Below are 16,923 nucleotides of genomic sequence, written 5' to 3'. Positions count from 1 at the left end.
TCATTTTTTGAGTTATAACAACATCTACATCTCTCCTCACTTTCCCTTGGTTAAGAACAACACGGAATTTTTCTTATTTAAGAACAAAAAGCAGAAAATAAGAATAACATGATGGAAAATAGAGTAAGAATATTCTTATTCCGTTAAAACAATCTTAAGAACAACCATTATCGTTACTCTTAACATCTGTTAAAAGATAAACCTAATAGCCAAAATGAAATTGACACACACATAATCGAGTAGCTATATCAAACCAGATTCATTTCCAATATGTTTTGATACTTTCCCTTTTTAGCATATTTTCAAATTTCCGTTGTCTGGTATTTCTGTTAGGCTTCTATTTTTAGTAGTTTTTCAGTTTCTCCTTCTTTGTATTTATAGTCAGGCTCTGTTTTGCCATATTCAATATATGAGGTATTATTCAAGTCATACATTCCCTTCTTCAAAGTCTTCTAATCATCAAACAATTCAAGATTGCCATTTCATTCTTTCACACAAATTCATTCTCCTTCTTCTTTATCAAGATGACTAATGTCATTTTACATGGTATCAGAGCTAGGTTTTGAAGGGTGTCTTTGTAGCGCCTCTGATTCACCTTTTTTTTCATTCATGGACTGTGTATTTCTTTCTTCCATCTATCTTCCTTCTGCAACTCAGAATTGTCCTATGCCTTCCTCAAATTCTTCTTCTATTCTTCTACATCAGAAATGACAACAATAACCTTAAGTCTTTCCATGGATCCATTGAGTGTGTACTACATGCACCCTAATGAGAACTCATGTGCAATTCTTGTTTCGTCTTTATTAAATGGGGAAAACTGTTATTCATGGTCTAGAGAATTATGTAAAAACTGTACCGTATCGGCCGGTTCAACCGGGAAACTAGTGAACCGGACCCCTAACCGGTACGGTTCAGATGTTGAACCGACCATGTATCAAACCCGGTCAAAACCGGTGAACCGGCCGGTATTTGACTAAACCGGCCGGTTTATACACATATATTTTTTTTTGAAAAAAAAAACTTAAAAACTTAAAAACCCATTACAATGTGACTCATCTTTCCAACCCTTCTTCAACACTTCAAGGCATATACTTCCAAGGCATACTTAGATTACACATTTTGGTTCTTAACATTTGTGTGTAATCTCAGTGACATTTGTGTAATCTTGGAGTATTGTCTAAAGATAGGATTTGGTGGAAAAATATAATATCGATGTGAGACAACTTTGACTCATTGGTGTTAAATGTTAAAACTCCAAATTTATTTTTTGTAGAGCGAGTTGTGAACTTGTGTCATTTATTTATATTTTGCGGTTGTTAAGTGATACTTTTGGATTGATATATGTTTTGTAATTTGGACTTTGAATTTGTTAAAGACTTAAAGTTGTTTGCTTATGTGAGTGTTGAGAAGATTATAAATATGGATTATAAATTTGAGTATCTACCTATTTGAATTTTTTTTGTTATAGGTTTATATATATATAAATATAAATAGGTATTTTCGGTTTAACCGGTATGCAGATTAATTACTGAACCACCGGTTGAATCACTGTACCACTATACTTGTACCCTGACCAGTTTGATAACCGATACGGTTTTAACAACACTCGTCTAGAGCCATGACCATGGCACTTGGAACCAAAAATAAGTTGGAATTCGTTGATGGATCCATGCCAAAACCCCAATTCATGACCAAAACTTTCCCATCTGGAATAGATGCAACAAGTTGGTTGCATCTTGGCTTACTCAATCAATTAATCCCTCTATTGTTCAATCAGTATTATGGATGGACAATGCAAAAGAAATCTGGGATGACTTAAGAGATAGATATCACCAAGGAGATATGTTCAGAATTTTTGAACTGATTGGGGAGATCCATTCCATTGGACAAGGAAACAAGTCTATTAGTGCATTCTATAACCAAATTCAAGGGCTTTGGCAGCAACTAGATGACTATAGGCCAATACCACCATGTGAATGTGCAGTTAAGTATACAACAATCCCTGTTGTAAAGAACTATAAAGAAAACGATTATATGATATGTTTTTTAAGAGGATTAAATGATCAGTTTTCTGCAGTAAGATCATAGATTATGTTGAGTGATCCCTTACCCCCTATCAAGAAAGTGTTCTCAATCTTGGTTCAACAAGAAACTCAGATGCAACTTCAAGAACCAAGGCTCATATCAAATTCTTTTGATAGCAATGTTGATTCAAGAATAAGGGAAGAGGAAGAAGATATAGAGGAATAAGCAGATCTAGCATTTCAAGAAGGTCCTCTACCTTAGGAAGAGGAAGAGGTCAAAAATCATGCACATACTGCCAAAGAATAGGTCACACTATTGACATGTGCTACAAAAAGCATGGATTCCCTCCTAGCTCCTCCAGCCTCACAAACAGTTTCACAATTGAGAACTCAGAGTATTCTGATGAACAAGGCAAAAGAACTGAAGCTATACTATCGGATACTCCACCATTCACCTCAGCACAACAAAATGCATTAAGGGAGCTGATCAAACAATCCATCAGACAAAGCACCAACAACACAAACCATATAAGTTCAATCCAAACCTCTACTGATCTGCAAGAATCTCCAATCATAGGTAATTCTTCATCCCTTAAAGTTGAAAACACCACTTGGATTATAGATACAGGAGCAACATATCATGTATGTTGCTCCCTACTGCTTTTCCATAATTACAAGAAAATTAAACCAGTTTTCATAACTTTACCAAATGGAAACCAAGTGGTTGCTCAATATTCAGGAAGTATAATATTTTCTCATTCCTTTTATCTCACAAATGCTCTTTATGTCTTTGCTTTCAAATTCAATTTGATTTCAGTCTCTAAGCTAACTTCCTCTCTAGCTTGTACATTAACATTCTCACTAATAGAGACGATGTCATCACTTTCCCTCAGGATAATCCTCTGGATGACAATGTTCCTATAACCAACACTGACCATGTGAGACATTCACAAAGAACTAGAAGAACACCCAATTACCTGGTTGACTATCATTGTGCCTTAGTCTCTAATCCAAACCAACCCTTCCTTGCACAAGTTAAATATCTTATTTCTGACTATCTCTCTTATGATCACTTATCTCCAACATATAAACACTTCTCTCTTACTATCTCTTTAAGTCCTACTCCTACTCTATACTCAGAAGCTATTCTTCAAGATTGTTGGAGAAAAGCTATCTATGTTGAATTAACTGCTCTCCAAAGGAATAACACATAGTACTTAACTACTCTGCCTATTGGAAAGAAAGCCATATGGTGTAAATGGGTTTTCAAAATAAAACACCCTGTTGATGGCTCAATAGAAAGACATAAAACAAGATTGGTTACCAAATGATTCAACCAAACAGAATGGGTTGATTACTTGGAGACTTTTAGCCCTGTCATAAAAATGACAACCATTAGAGTTATATTAGCTCTAGCTGCCATTCATGATTGGCACCTTTATCAACTGGATATACACACATCATTCATACACGGTGATCTCAAGGAAGAGGTCTACATGAAGCCTCCTCATGGACTCCACATCACTAATTCTAAACTTGTTTGCAAATTGGAGAAAACCATTTATGGCTTAAAACAAGCCAATAGACAATGGCATGACAAACTCACCACTACATTAATAACAATTGGATATTCAAAATGTCAATCTGAACTATTCCTTAAAACTGTTGATTCTAATTTTACTACAATATTAGTGTATGTTGATGATTTGGTTTTAGCAAGAAATGATTTACACCAAATTCAGTACACAAAGTCAGTCTTGCATTCAGAATTCAACATCAAAGACCTTGGTAAACTGAAATTCTTTTTAGGCATGGAGGTAGCCAGATGCAGAGAATGGATCACTCTATATCAGAGAAAGTACACACTAGACCTTTTACAACAATCTGGTCTCCTAGCTGCCAAACCATCATTAACACTCATGGAATACAATAGCAGACTTCAAATCAGTTCAGGAGAGACACTTAAAGATCCTACACCATACATAAGGCTCATAGGAAAACTGCTCTACCTCACACACACAAGACCAGATATATCTTTTGTTGTTGGATGCCTTAGCCAATTCCTAAACACTCCAACTAATCTGCATCAGCAAGCTGCATTCAAAATCCTGAGGTATCTAAAGAATTCTCTTGCCCAAGGACTATACTTTCCTACCCACAACACAACAACAATCAAAGGATATTCAGACTCAGACTGGGGGGGGGGCTTGCCTTGACACTCGAATGTCCATTACAGGGTGGTGTTTCTTTCTAGGTCCAGCATTGATTTTATGGAAAAGTGAAAGGCACCACACAGTCTCAAGATCTTCAGTAGGAGCAGAATATAGAGCCCTTGCCATGGCATCTTGTGAAGCTTAATGGCTTCTCTATCTCTTCAGGGATCTGGGCATACCTCACACATCTCCAATCAGCTTATTCTGTGATAATAATTCAGCTCTTCATATAGTCGCAAATCTAGTTTTTCATGAGAGAACCAAATACATCGAAATAGATTGCATGTGGTTCGTGAGAAGGTTCAAAATGACACTCTTCATCTCCTACCTATCTCTTCCAAATTTCAGATAGCAGATTTCTTCATCAAATCTCTCTCACCAATGTCTTTCCACAATTTACTCACCAAGCTTGGTATGATAAGCATTCACACACAAGCTTGTGGGTAGATGTTAAAAGATAAACCTAATAGCCAAAATTAAATTGACACACACATAATCAAGTAGCTATATCAAACCATATTCATTTCCAATCTGTTTTGATTCTTTCCCTTTTTAGCATATTTTCAAATTTCTGTTTTCTGGTATTTCTGTTAGGTTTCTATTTTTAGTAGTTTTTAGTTTTTCAGTTTCTCCTTCTTTGTATATATAGCCATACTCTGTTTTGCCATATTCAATATATTAGGTATTATTCAAGTCATACATTCCCTTCTTCAAAGTCTTCTAATCATCAAACAATTCAAGATTGTCATTTCATTCTTTCACACAAATTCATTCTCCTTCTTCTTCTTCTTTATCAAGATAAGTAATGCCATTTTACAGCATCTTAATAGTAAAGTATATACCTTGCGGAACTCCCTAGAAATTTATACCAGGAAAAATTGATGATTCTTTCATCATACACTTGTTACGTTTGTCTTTGTCCTTATAATTTGTATTTGTATATATGACATTTAATTTTAAATAATGTCTCCAAAGATTGAGCAGTGTATTAAAGCCACATTTTTAATGAGAACTGTTGTAGCCTTAGCAATTCTATAATAAACTTCAATATTGCTTCCACACTTATTTGGATACTTGTGGAATTAATGATTGAATATTTTTTGTTTACGAATTTTTAATCATGTCTGATCTGATTTAAGAAATTCTTCAATTGTGACCCAATTTTATGTTTGAAATGAAAATTGAAAAGCTACCTAAAATATATTCTAACTAGTTAGATCCTTGTTAGCTGTGTTGGGTAAATGAAACAAAGGTATAATTGAATCAATTGTTTAGGACAAATGTGACTTTGATAACAACATATACACTTGAAGATGAAACAAATTCTAAAATTTCTTTGTATGATTAGTGAGAAGAGTATTTATGATGGTGCCCAGCTAGGTGTATCTTTACTAGCAAGATTGTTGAATTATCACAAATAAAAATGAGACTAATATCAAGAAGTTAAGTTTTTTTTTGTACTACTAAGAATGAATGGGCTTTCTTAGTTGGTGAAGCGATTTATATAAGAAGCTAAGTAATGTTTTACAAAATATTCTCCCAACTTATTTATAAAATATTTAGAATTGGTTAATTTATATACAACATTAGAATATGTTTCCCTTTTTTGCGTTGATCCATCTAAAAGATTGTGTATTAGTTATAAAGCTCCTTGTTGTTAGGGTTTTGTAATAACAATAGGGGGATAAAAATGGGGTTTCGTCTGTTTGTTGGTGTTTTAACTTCAATTTATTATTATATCCACTAAAATGCCATGACTTGGGATTATTTTTTTGGTATATTGGAAATGAGAAGAAGAAAAACAAACTAATATGGACTAGAGAGATCTAACTCAAGTATGTTAAGAGCTTATAGATCAGAGGTACTAACTTCCGAACTTAGTAATCATCCATATATTGCTTTCCTAACTTTCCCATAAAATTATTTTGGAGTTTGCTTCAAAAAAACTCAAAAGTCTCACATAGGTGAATTTTTAAAAACAACTCACAAGTCTCATATAGGATATGTGAGGAATTTGGAAAAAAAACTCAGACTATAAATAGAAGTTTTATCCCTTTGTATTTTTTTGTCCCAAGTTGAGTACTCTTTTATTCGACTTCTTCTTTCTCCCTCATAATCTTTACCCACGAATTTCCGATCTACTTCTTACTCTTTCTTTTTGTGGTACTAGAATTGACACAAGTAGTCAAATTGTGAGAATTTCGAGAACGGACACTAGTAGTTAAATTGTGGGAAATAGAATTTGCATGGATAGTCGTAATATGGGTATTTTGATAATTGGCATTAGTTGCCATATTGTAGGTGTATTCCAAATCAATTCTTACAATGTACTAAAAATTCGAAAACAGAGAATTGTGTTGTTTTATCCTAGAGACGACATCATTAATAGTCTGCTTACACATTTTGAGTGATACCATGAAACATCTTAATGAGAGCGACCTGACCGTGACTCAGTCACTAAGTATTCTTTCGTGCCATTTAAAATTGTTGTAAGCTTCAAGAAAACTTGTTCTTCAACTATAGTCTGACAATCCTTTATCCAGACATTTGAAAATGTTCCTACCACTCTGATCCCTGCGAAACCAAGTAAACCTACTCCCAATAGCTCCCAAAGTCCATAAGTTTGCAGTTATCCAACATATGAGAGAGCTTGTTTGCCCAGGATGATGAAAGAGCCCACCTCTAACTTTCGAACGAAGAATAATTTCATTGATGTCTCCCCATAGAAACTATGGGATAGACACAAAGCTTTGCAAATGTTTCAGATAGTCCTGTAAAGACTCCATGACAAGCAAGGAAAGACTAGCATAGACAACTGTACACATCCATTCTCGTACACCATGTTGAAACTTGGTAGAAACAGCTTTAGAGCACTGAAATAGCTCCCAACAAGACTTAGAACTCAAATACCTCCTGCATGCCCATTGGATTCCACAATACTGCACTCCTGATAGCCATAATCATTCTAGAATCTTTTACTATCACTCAATTGGCAATGAGATTCCAAAAGAATGACAACAGAAGGTTTAAACATTCATAAAAGTTCCTTAACATGACGACGACCATCTCTATTAATGGCACCTCGAACATTCCATAAGAAAATATTAAAGTCTCCAACTCAATGATAGCAAAAGGAATTGAAAGAAAGACCTCAAATACTATTAAGCATCCATATCAGTATCACATACTTCATGTAATTGCCCTAGAGCATGTCTAATAACATCATCTTCATCAATTTTTGTTTGTTCACATTTACTCTCCATCACACAATCTTGTTGAAAGTTAAATCCATTTTCCTTTGGTGGTTCCTCAATGTCAATGGACCCCCATTTGATTATGGTTGATTCCCTCCACTATATTCAAAATTATTGGACATTGTCTTGCGAATTTGATAAATCACCTTTGGGCTTTAAAGTGGAATTAGAACCCATTTCAAATTCCTTTGCATAGCCACCCTTTAAAAGTCCCATCATGGGAACATGAGATACTTCAGCTTTGGTAGGAATGTTTGAATTTATTGCTGATTCATTCACTGAATCAATTAATATACCATGTTGGCACATGTGAGGAGATAGTGAACTATTAAATGGCTTGATTGGTTGACCGAGAAAATTATCTTGTTGCTTGTGTCGTGCAACTTGTGCAACTGCCACTTTACCTTGGTTAAATCTGATAATGTCACACTTGTTCTATCTAACCGATGCCTCTTTTTCTCCCACGTTTTCTTATTTTCCGCATTCAGTTCCATGTGATCAGCATCCTTGCCACCGATGACAAATCTAGGATTCAGAGGTAGGATGTGCAACATACTCAAAAACTAAAATAATATATAGCATCGATTACAAAAAGATGAAAATATTAATGTCAGTAAAATTTAAATTTATTTAATCAAATAAATAACATTTTTTTGCAAAATATATTTAATCAATAAATTACATTTCTTGTTTAGTAATCAATTCTTTACCAATATTGTTGAACACTTCTCGTTAAATATAGGCCACTAGACAATCATTCATTCATGCATATTCCATTCGACTATGCAGCCTATTTTTTCACACTTTTCATAGTTGAAAAAACTTTTTCTAGAGTTGTATTACTAAATTCAAAAGAATATGAACTAATGCGTAAAAATGTGTCTTCTAATTTCAACTAACTTATCTTAAAGATTATTCATTCCTCTAAAAGAAGCAAATTCAACATTATTATGCATGTTAATGATGTAAGTCTCAAGTTGAATATCAAACACTACTAAATCAGTTGAACAAAAATCATATGGATAAGAGCTTACAAATTCAATGACAAAAGTAGAGAAAAACGAAAATAGACTCAAACAAAACATACAAATAAACAGTTGTGAGAGATGACCATGAAGTTCCTTAAGTTGCATATACATAATATCAGAGGCGGACCTTGGAAGGGACAGGTGGGGGCAGTTGCCCCCCTGGATTTTTCTTTTTAATTTTATTAATTACTTTTTGTTTACTTTTTTTGTATGGGAACACATCTATTATCCCACAAAGTATGGTTATTCATGTGTCACTTGTTGTGTTTGGTTAGAAAAAATATGTGATTATTAAACTTTTAAATTATAAAATGTGACACATAGAGTTTTACATACTTTTTGGAGCATATGTACTCCCTTTACCTACACATGAATAATGTGTTTAAGGATATACTAATTGGAACTCACATATTTTTTTAATTTGTTTGATAAATAAATATAATGCAACTTGTGTAGTTCTTTTAAAAATTATACATATTGAATCAGATTCTCTTACACGTTTAAATGTTGATAAAAGAAATTACTTATGTATTGATATTATATATCTTAAATATACTTATAAGTAATTTAATATTGATAAATATATATTTTTTGGCCAAATTTTATTCAATGTGTTTCAATGAGCAATGAAGATTAGTTTGAGATCTCAATATTAACATTTTATTCTTGGTCTCGTTAGCCCTTCAAGTTTGAAAATTTCTACCATACGTCATTAGTCATATTTTGCATTAACAAGTAATTTGTCTTATTTTAGTTATTATGGTTCAACTATTATATAAATATTATTTTCGACAATGAAATCAAGTAAACAAAATTATGTAGTAATATAGAAGATATATTTCTTGCAGACAACATAGCGATTTATATTGAAAAAGAAATAGTTGAAAATTTTATCTCTAGTCTCATCATGTATGTTTCTTTATATTTTCATAATTTAATTAATTTTAATTAAATATTATCGTCCCTCCTAAAATTTTGATGAAGATCCGCCACTGCATAATATTATAAAATAATTCAACACAATAATGATTATTTGTTTTTCATAAAACATGTCATGTCATGTCATTTACCAAAAAAAATTCGACCTTATAGAGTTATAGATAAGAGTGTAATATTTATATATATATATATATATATATATATATTAATGTAAAGATTTATACACGATTATTATATCATCCAATATTAACTTGGATTACTTTTTTGAAGAGTCGATGATATTAAATACAAAAATGATACAGTGATAGTGTATAGAACTTGTACACTATCAATACATACATTTTCTTATATAAATAATATACATATTAATTTAAAAAAGATCAGGGTGTGCAATTTGCACACCCTGTAATCAACATAGCACTGTCCCTGGTTGCCACTATTTGCCAACAAATCAAAATGGTTCCCTTTATTTCCATATTGATTCTTATGGATGACAAAAATATCTACAAAAGATATTGCATTTAATGATTTGTTGGTTGGAACGAGTTTTACAATATTCACCTATGAATATCGGCCTATTTATAAATTTATTTTTTAATTAAATTTTTTATATTTTATATTTTATTATTATTATTTTAAGACTTATATTATCTACTTTATTATTTCATAATAAATTGCACATAAATTTAACATATAAGTATTTTATTGTTCACATAATAATTATGTTTATATATTGATTGTTATAAAATATATAATAAAATTTAAAACTTTATGGTGTACTCACAAATACCCACTACCTATACAAGTACTCGTAAATAGTGTGAATTTGGAAACAAGAAAACATTATCTAATACATTCTTTTGACTTCGTTGTCATCCCTGCTTTAAAATGCTCTTGCTATACCAAACCTAAAATTATGTTATCTTCTTGTCATCATCAACTCTCACCATAAATCTCATATATTCATTACCTTAGGTTCCTCATTTTTTTATGACTCCCTTTAAGAGACTCTTTATTCGAAAGTGAAATTCAATTTTGTTAGAATAATTGTGTATTCTTCTTTATATATAATCGACTAACTATATAGTTAATCGATTATATGGATAATTATGTATTTATTAATCAATTAACAATATAGTTAATCAATGAACTGATTTATTGTCTCAGTTTGTTAATATGATAAATCAACATAAATTGGAGCAAAACGACCTCTTACAAAGTTCAATGTATTAATATCAATTTTAATTGGGCTATCAACTTCTGAGGCGGTGGGTAGTAGAATGTTGGAAATTCCTTAATGATTGGTGAAATACCAATCCTAGGATCTTGAATTTAATGATTCTCACGCACATATTGAATCAAATGGTGCAGTGTCATACCTGAATCCATGTTTCTGGATGTGCTCATTTGATCTACGTTTCTAAAAGAGGTTTTGTGGTAAGATGACCTTCCTCAACCAAATCTCTGATTCCTCTTGGGACTTGCGTTTTCACTCTGATGGGAGAGGAGAAAATTAAATTTTTGATTTGGTGTATTGGGGACCATAACCTTCCTTATGTGTTAACTTATAGGTTCCCATTATCCCCTATGGGTTAACCTCATGGATATCCACTCATTAAGCTCATATCCGTTATAACCTTTTAGAAATCTAAGGAGTGTCACTAATTAGATCACTTATAATGTAACCCCGAAAATAAATAGCTAATATCATTTTATCAAATATATGATGTTCACCTTAATTAGAAATTTATAATTTCTAACATAGAAAACTTTTGTTACAGAACAATATTATACATGCCAGCGTTTTTTATATCCATGTTTGGATATCTTCATAGGGACTCTTCTATTATGGATTGTCGGTGAGGATCTTTTCCCTACAAAAATGGGGTGGTGGAGAAATTTTCCTATAACTATAGGTTTGCTCCCAAACTTAGACCAATTTATATTAATATAAGCCACAACTTTCTCAATGGAGTTCTACAGTGATCTTTGCATCCATGATCAGTCAAACAAGAAAAATCTCTCTTCATACTTGGAAATCCCATCTTGTGTACCCAGAAATGGTTCTTTTGCAGGAATAAGGGCCATGTTGGTATAAAAGCAATATAACTACATTAGTTCAAGTTCAACATTGCTGAATCTACAAGTCATTCTGTTTGCCTTGGTTTCAATCTTATCCTTAATTAATTTATTGTCATTGTTTCTTGTGACACTAGGATGGTATTTCTATAACAATATTTAACAATTCTAATTTGTGGTACTGAACTCACAGAGTCACACACCTTGTGGCTATTAGAGATGTCTTTGGAAATTAAATTTATGTGGGTTATAAGTGTACAAGACTCTGATTAGTAGGGTGTAGAGAAAATAATAATTTTTTTTCGGGATTTGAATTCACAATTTCATATATATATTAAGTCATCGTAATGAGAATAAACGTATAAAGAGATACTTATCATAATCATAAGTGGGTTATGAAGCACAAATATGTTGACCACTCTCACGTATTAGTGTCGGACACATATTCAACACGAATATACTTGAATTCGTGAAGGATACGTATCCCTAGAATATCAAAAAAAATAAAAATAAATAAAATAAAGATGAAGGTATGTATCTGATACATTATCAACAAAAAATAGGATAAGATAGAATATGTTTTATCAATTTTATGAATTACTCTACTATATTTTCTATTTTTTGTACTTACAATTTTGGAGGACAACGATTTACAATTTCCAATATATTTTCTACTTTAGATATTTTGATTTACACTTATAATTTTATCATATCTTTTGTATTTTTTACTATTTTATGCATGTATCCCTAAACATATTATATCCTATATTTTAGAAAAAATGTGCGTCTACCTATCTATCAGATACATATTCTATCCGACACACTTACCTCTATCTATATATATATGCTTTATAGTAGCATGGGCAATGAAATATAATTGACTACACCCATAAGCAATATATTGAGTTTAATTTCAAATGTAGGGCCTTCAACAATATAATTTCAAGCACGTTGAAGAAGGGCAACCTCATAATCATGAACCACCAATTAAGAGTAGTGTGTGGGTAGACCAAGACTATGGGGAAAAAAACAAAGGAAATAATTGATTCTAGATATACCCTATCTTATACAACAAAAATCATTCTCCTTTTTTCACATTTAAATTAATTTGACTAGTGATGATTATATGGAGATGCTTCTTGTTTTCTAATCTTTCTTTTCTGGAGGAACCGTTGCAACGATCTTTTCATTGAAAGAGGAGTGGCTGGACTATACAATGGTTGGTGAGATTCCACTACTGTTGGTGTAGATGGCTCTAACCCACTTGGTGTTTTCATTCTTTCCTCCATTTTTTTATTTGCAAGCATTAAGATTGATCTAGCCTGCATATAATTCACACGTAACACTTATTATTCTTTGATTCTATACAATTCAAAATAAAAGTTTTACAAACATACAATATATTTATTCTATTTTTTATAAGCATAAAATATTTGTATCATATATATCATGAGTTAGTGTTTTAAATTACATCACAATCGCTATTACAGTCGGATATTATGGTTTTAGAAGTCTCAACAACGACGATATTATGATTATAATTTAGTCACATTTATGTAATCACTGAAAATTTAGAATGATGAGAATGTTTAATTATATATACAAAAGCATCTCCCATGTAGATAACAATAAAAAATTAACACTAGGGGAGTTCAAAAACAAAAAGCATGCGCAAAGAATATTGGTATATAATATACACAGTTACGTGCAGTGTTTTAGGTCAAAGAAGGGAGTCTATGAATTAAATCTGAAGTTTCTAGGAAACTTTATACAATAATATATTGATACACCCACCTACTGCTACTGAATGTTGTTTCTCTTTTCGTTTATCCTTATTTTTTAGCACCAACTAGTCGGCAACGACTAATAGTATCTTTAACAGAATATCAAGAGAGGGTTGGTTTACTTTTTTTTTTATATTTTTAATTATAATAATATTAATTTCATTTTCTATCATCTCTACAAAATAGTGAAATACAACAATAACCAAGACTTAATTATAATAGTACTACCATCTTTGAAATATTGAAGATATATTTTTTATTTTAATCATTTACTTGGAATTTAAAATTAAAAAATTGTTTAGTATTTCTATAATTAATAATAAAAATATATCAACTAAAACAAATAGCTTATTGTAATAATGAAGATTAAGTCATTCCTCGAGCAATTTAAAAGTACAACATTGGAATGTGCTTTGAAAAGTATTTCTCATCCTTGTTGATGTAAATTTCAAACTTGAACAATTAAATGCGGGAATATTCCTCTTAAGGATCTTAAGTGTACGTGGACTCTTTATTCAAAAGAGATTTCTAATTATTATTTGTGTTTTTCCATGGGTAAGTTTTTATTGGAAATTAGTATATATTCATCAAATTTATGTACATTTAATGTATATTCATCAATTCTTATTATAAACTTATTTTTAAGGTGGCTTAAAATATGCTATATGACACACATAATAAAAATCAATTATAATTTTACCTAAAAACAATTTAGGGAGAAAAATATTTCTCAAAATTAATCAAATTCAAAAATAAGGGAAAAGCAAACACATGTTGATGGCTAACTCATAAGAGGAAACTTCTCTAAAATTAATTTAAATATAAGTATTGAAATGAAAACAACTTTATATATTCCCTTTCATTTCTTATATATTTTGTTGTTTCAAGTTTTTTTTCAAAACTTTTGATGTTTATAATTTTAAGGTTTGGTGAAAAAAATCAATTTTGCCATCATTTAATAATTATAAGTACTATTATATATTGGACTAAAATGTCATTTAAGTTCTTAATAATATTATGGTCGACCGACTTATTCTCTGGAATATCATGTTTACCAACTAAATCCATGAAAAAATAGGCACTACGTCCATGAAAAAATGGTTGGTTGAAAATCTTTCAGAAACTCGAACATATTTTGCTTTTAATCATTATTTCCACTATTATCTCTCTTATAAAATAAAAAAGATAAGGATTTTAGTCATATATAGTACTTTTAACTTGTGTGCATTAATCCTAAACATTCACGTATGGCCCTCATTTTTTATCTTTTGGATCCAACTAAACTAACGTTAAGTTTGGTTTCTATTTGATAGGAGGCTCTAACTAAGAAAGATTAGTCTCAAATAGTGAAAATGATACCATAATTCACCATATCAGGTTACATTATTGGAGTATAATTTATTGAATATATCTACACTCCTACCTCTTTTCAAGCTATTACTCAAATAAGTTATCAAAAAGTTGTAAATACCTATATAGCTACTGCATAGTATATCCAAAAAAAACAAAAGAACTAACTCCAAGAAAAATATATACCTGAAGCTCTGTAACATCAGAAACACAGATCTTTCCGTCATAGAAAATGGTAATAGTGTCGTGATGTTCCTTCTGCTGGCATTGTTGTTGTTGTTGTTGGTGGAGGTGTTCAATCTTTGAGCTCCCACTAGAAGCTTCCATTCTTCATTGAAGAACCAAAAACAATAACTTAGAATTCAATCTAAATGGTTCTACGTATAGAAAGAAATGAAAGAAAACAAAAAAAAGTGCTTACATGGGGTTGTTGTTATTGTTGTGATGGTGAGAACTGTAGGAAGGGAACAGTGCAAGTTCCAAATTGCAATTTCTCCTCATTTTTCTTTTGTCTAGAGAGATTGAAGTTCTAAAGAGAAAAATGATGAATGAGATAAGAAGGAAATGAAAGAAATATATAAGAGATGGAAAGAACTTAGAAAACACGTAAAGCACGAGAAAGATATATTTCGGCGGGATTGTAGAAAGAGAGAATTTGAACATGTGTTCCACGCTACTTGAGATTGGTGTCACGTGTTGTTGTCTTTACAACCCCAAACGAAACAGCCACACATTTCGTGAGTTGTGATTGGTGTGTCGCTGTCATCACCGCTTCATCAATACAAACAATAAAAACAAAATACTCGTGCATCAATCAAAACCATGCATTTACTTTTTAAAGTCATCCTCCAAAGTTTACATACAAATTGTCTTCTAACATAAAAAACAAATATATAACTAATAAAGTATTGGTCGTAAGATAACTAAAATGTCAAAAGTATTTTTAGGAGTGATAATTGTTGAGTGAGACAATTACATATCGCGAAAGAGATTAGTTCATTACCTAAAAGGATGAAGAATATCATTGATAGTACAAAAAAACATCAATTATTAATAAAAAATATTATTTTATTACATGTCTTAAAATGATTCCATTTGGTCCAAATCAATCGAACCTCGTACATTAAATTGGACTGATTTTTTTAATCAATTCAACCTTGCTCACCCAAAAAACAATAACATGTTCTATATTCCAAAAACAAAATCAATTTTTTTGGTTCCAAAAAACAATAACATGTTCTATATTCCAAAAACAAAATCAATTTTTTTGGTTCAATAGTTTTTAGACATGAGTCAGATTCTTGTGATTTTCTTTTCATTTTTAGGTGAGTTCTATTCCTTTTTCTTTAGTTCAATAAATTAATTGAGATATCAATCACGATGTGGAAATAAAAAATACAGCCTAAGTGGTTTAAAGTTTAAACTTTAGACAATATTGTGTACCTAACAAAATAGCATGTCATATCAAATATGAATCATACACAGCATGTCAATCCAATCTTCTCTTAAAAATCTTTGCATTTTTGTCCTGTAGTCAAGAAATGGATAATAAATATGACATAAATGTGGCCGAGAAATGTATGAAGACATATTTATGTAGAGACAATCAATAAAATTTTGATAACATATTAAAAATTTAATCATAAATGATAGTAACAAAAAACATAAATGTATTTATCTCCAAATATGACATGTTGAATACGTCTTTATACAAATTTTTGGTGCTCCATATCCCATTCATCCACTTAAATTACTCTAACTTTATCCACTAAACCAAAGTCACAGGAGAAACCCCTCTCTTCCTCCATTGGATTGGAACCATTTCAAAATCATCCCTACTTCTTATATTTTCACCTGAATCTATTCATGTGAAAGAAGGGGGGCAATGAGTGAAGAACTGGAACATGCTTTAGAGGATAAGTTGTTCATATGACAATGCTTTTGAGTAAGTGTATCAACTCAGGTACTCCCATAATAATTGCAGACATTATGGCTCATCATAAGAATGTATCACTCGTATGATATTTCATCTGATTGGTTGAAAATCATATATTTAAATTTAAAATTTAATAATAAAATATTTTTCTGGTCAATCAATAAAAGTGACATATGAAGTTGCACACTTTTTGGGATAAAAGATTTACTCTCCGTAATAATAATCTATATTTATATGCTAATAACTCTTAGTTTCTCTTTTGTGGTATGGATAATATATAGGACAATGTATAATAGTCTATTTGACAGTTTATTTT

The 16,923-nt window shown here is 31.2% G+C and overlaps 1 protein-coding gene across 2 annotated transcripts; it reads right to left on the bottom strand.

Moving 5' to 3' along the window:
* LOC109329092 (protein TIFY 5A) lies at positions 3,149-15,258 on the bottom strand. 2 transcript variants are annotated; one of them, XR_002105516.1, is made up of 4 exons: positions 15,093-15,258; positions 14,858-14,999; positions 12,554-12,859; positions 3,149-3,159 (listed from the first exon to the last, which is right to left on the bottom strand). XR_002105516.1 is itself a non-coding variant. In XM_019562760.1 (3 exons), the coding sequence occupies exons 1-3, from the start codon at positions 15,170-15,172 to the stop codon at positions 12,650-12,652; spliced, it is 432 nt and encodes a 143-aa protein (XP_019418305.1). In that variant the 5' UTR covers positions 15,173-15,258; the 3' UTR covers positions 12,419-12,649. The 2 variants fall into 2 exon arrangements, 1 of the variants encoding a protein (XP_019418305.1); XM_019562760.1 differs by lacking the exon at positions 3,149-3,159 and having other exon boundaries at positions 12,419-12,859.

The sequence above is a fragment of the Lupinus angustifolius genome, chromosome LG16 (genome assembly GCF_001865875.1).
Source record: "Lupinus angustifolius cultivar Tanjil chromosome LG16, LupAngTanjil_v1.0, whole genome shotgun sequence".
In the NCBI taxonomy this organism is placed as follows: Eukaryota; Viridiplantae; Streptophyta; class Magnoliopsida; order Fabales; family Fabaceae; genus Lupinus; species Lupinus angustifolius.
This window is presented reverse-complemented; position numbering and strand designations above follow the sequence as displayed.

Bases quoted from the DNA above. Each gene is read 5' to 3' on its own strand.
- LOC109329092 (XM_019562760.1), bottom strand. From the start codon at position 15,172: ATGAGGAGAAATTGCAATTTGGAACTTGCACTGTTCCCTTCCTACAGT. The intron at 15,000-15,092 runs GTAAGCACTTTT...TCTTCAATGAAG, and splicing joins AACAATAACAACAACCCCAT to AATGGAAGCTTCTAGTGGGA. The intron at 12,860-14,857 runs GTATATATTTTT...AATTATATGCAG, and splicing joins CTGATGTTACAGAGCTTCAG to GCTAGATCAATCTTAATGCT.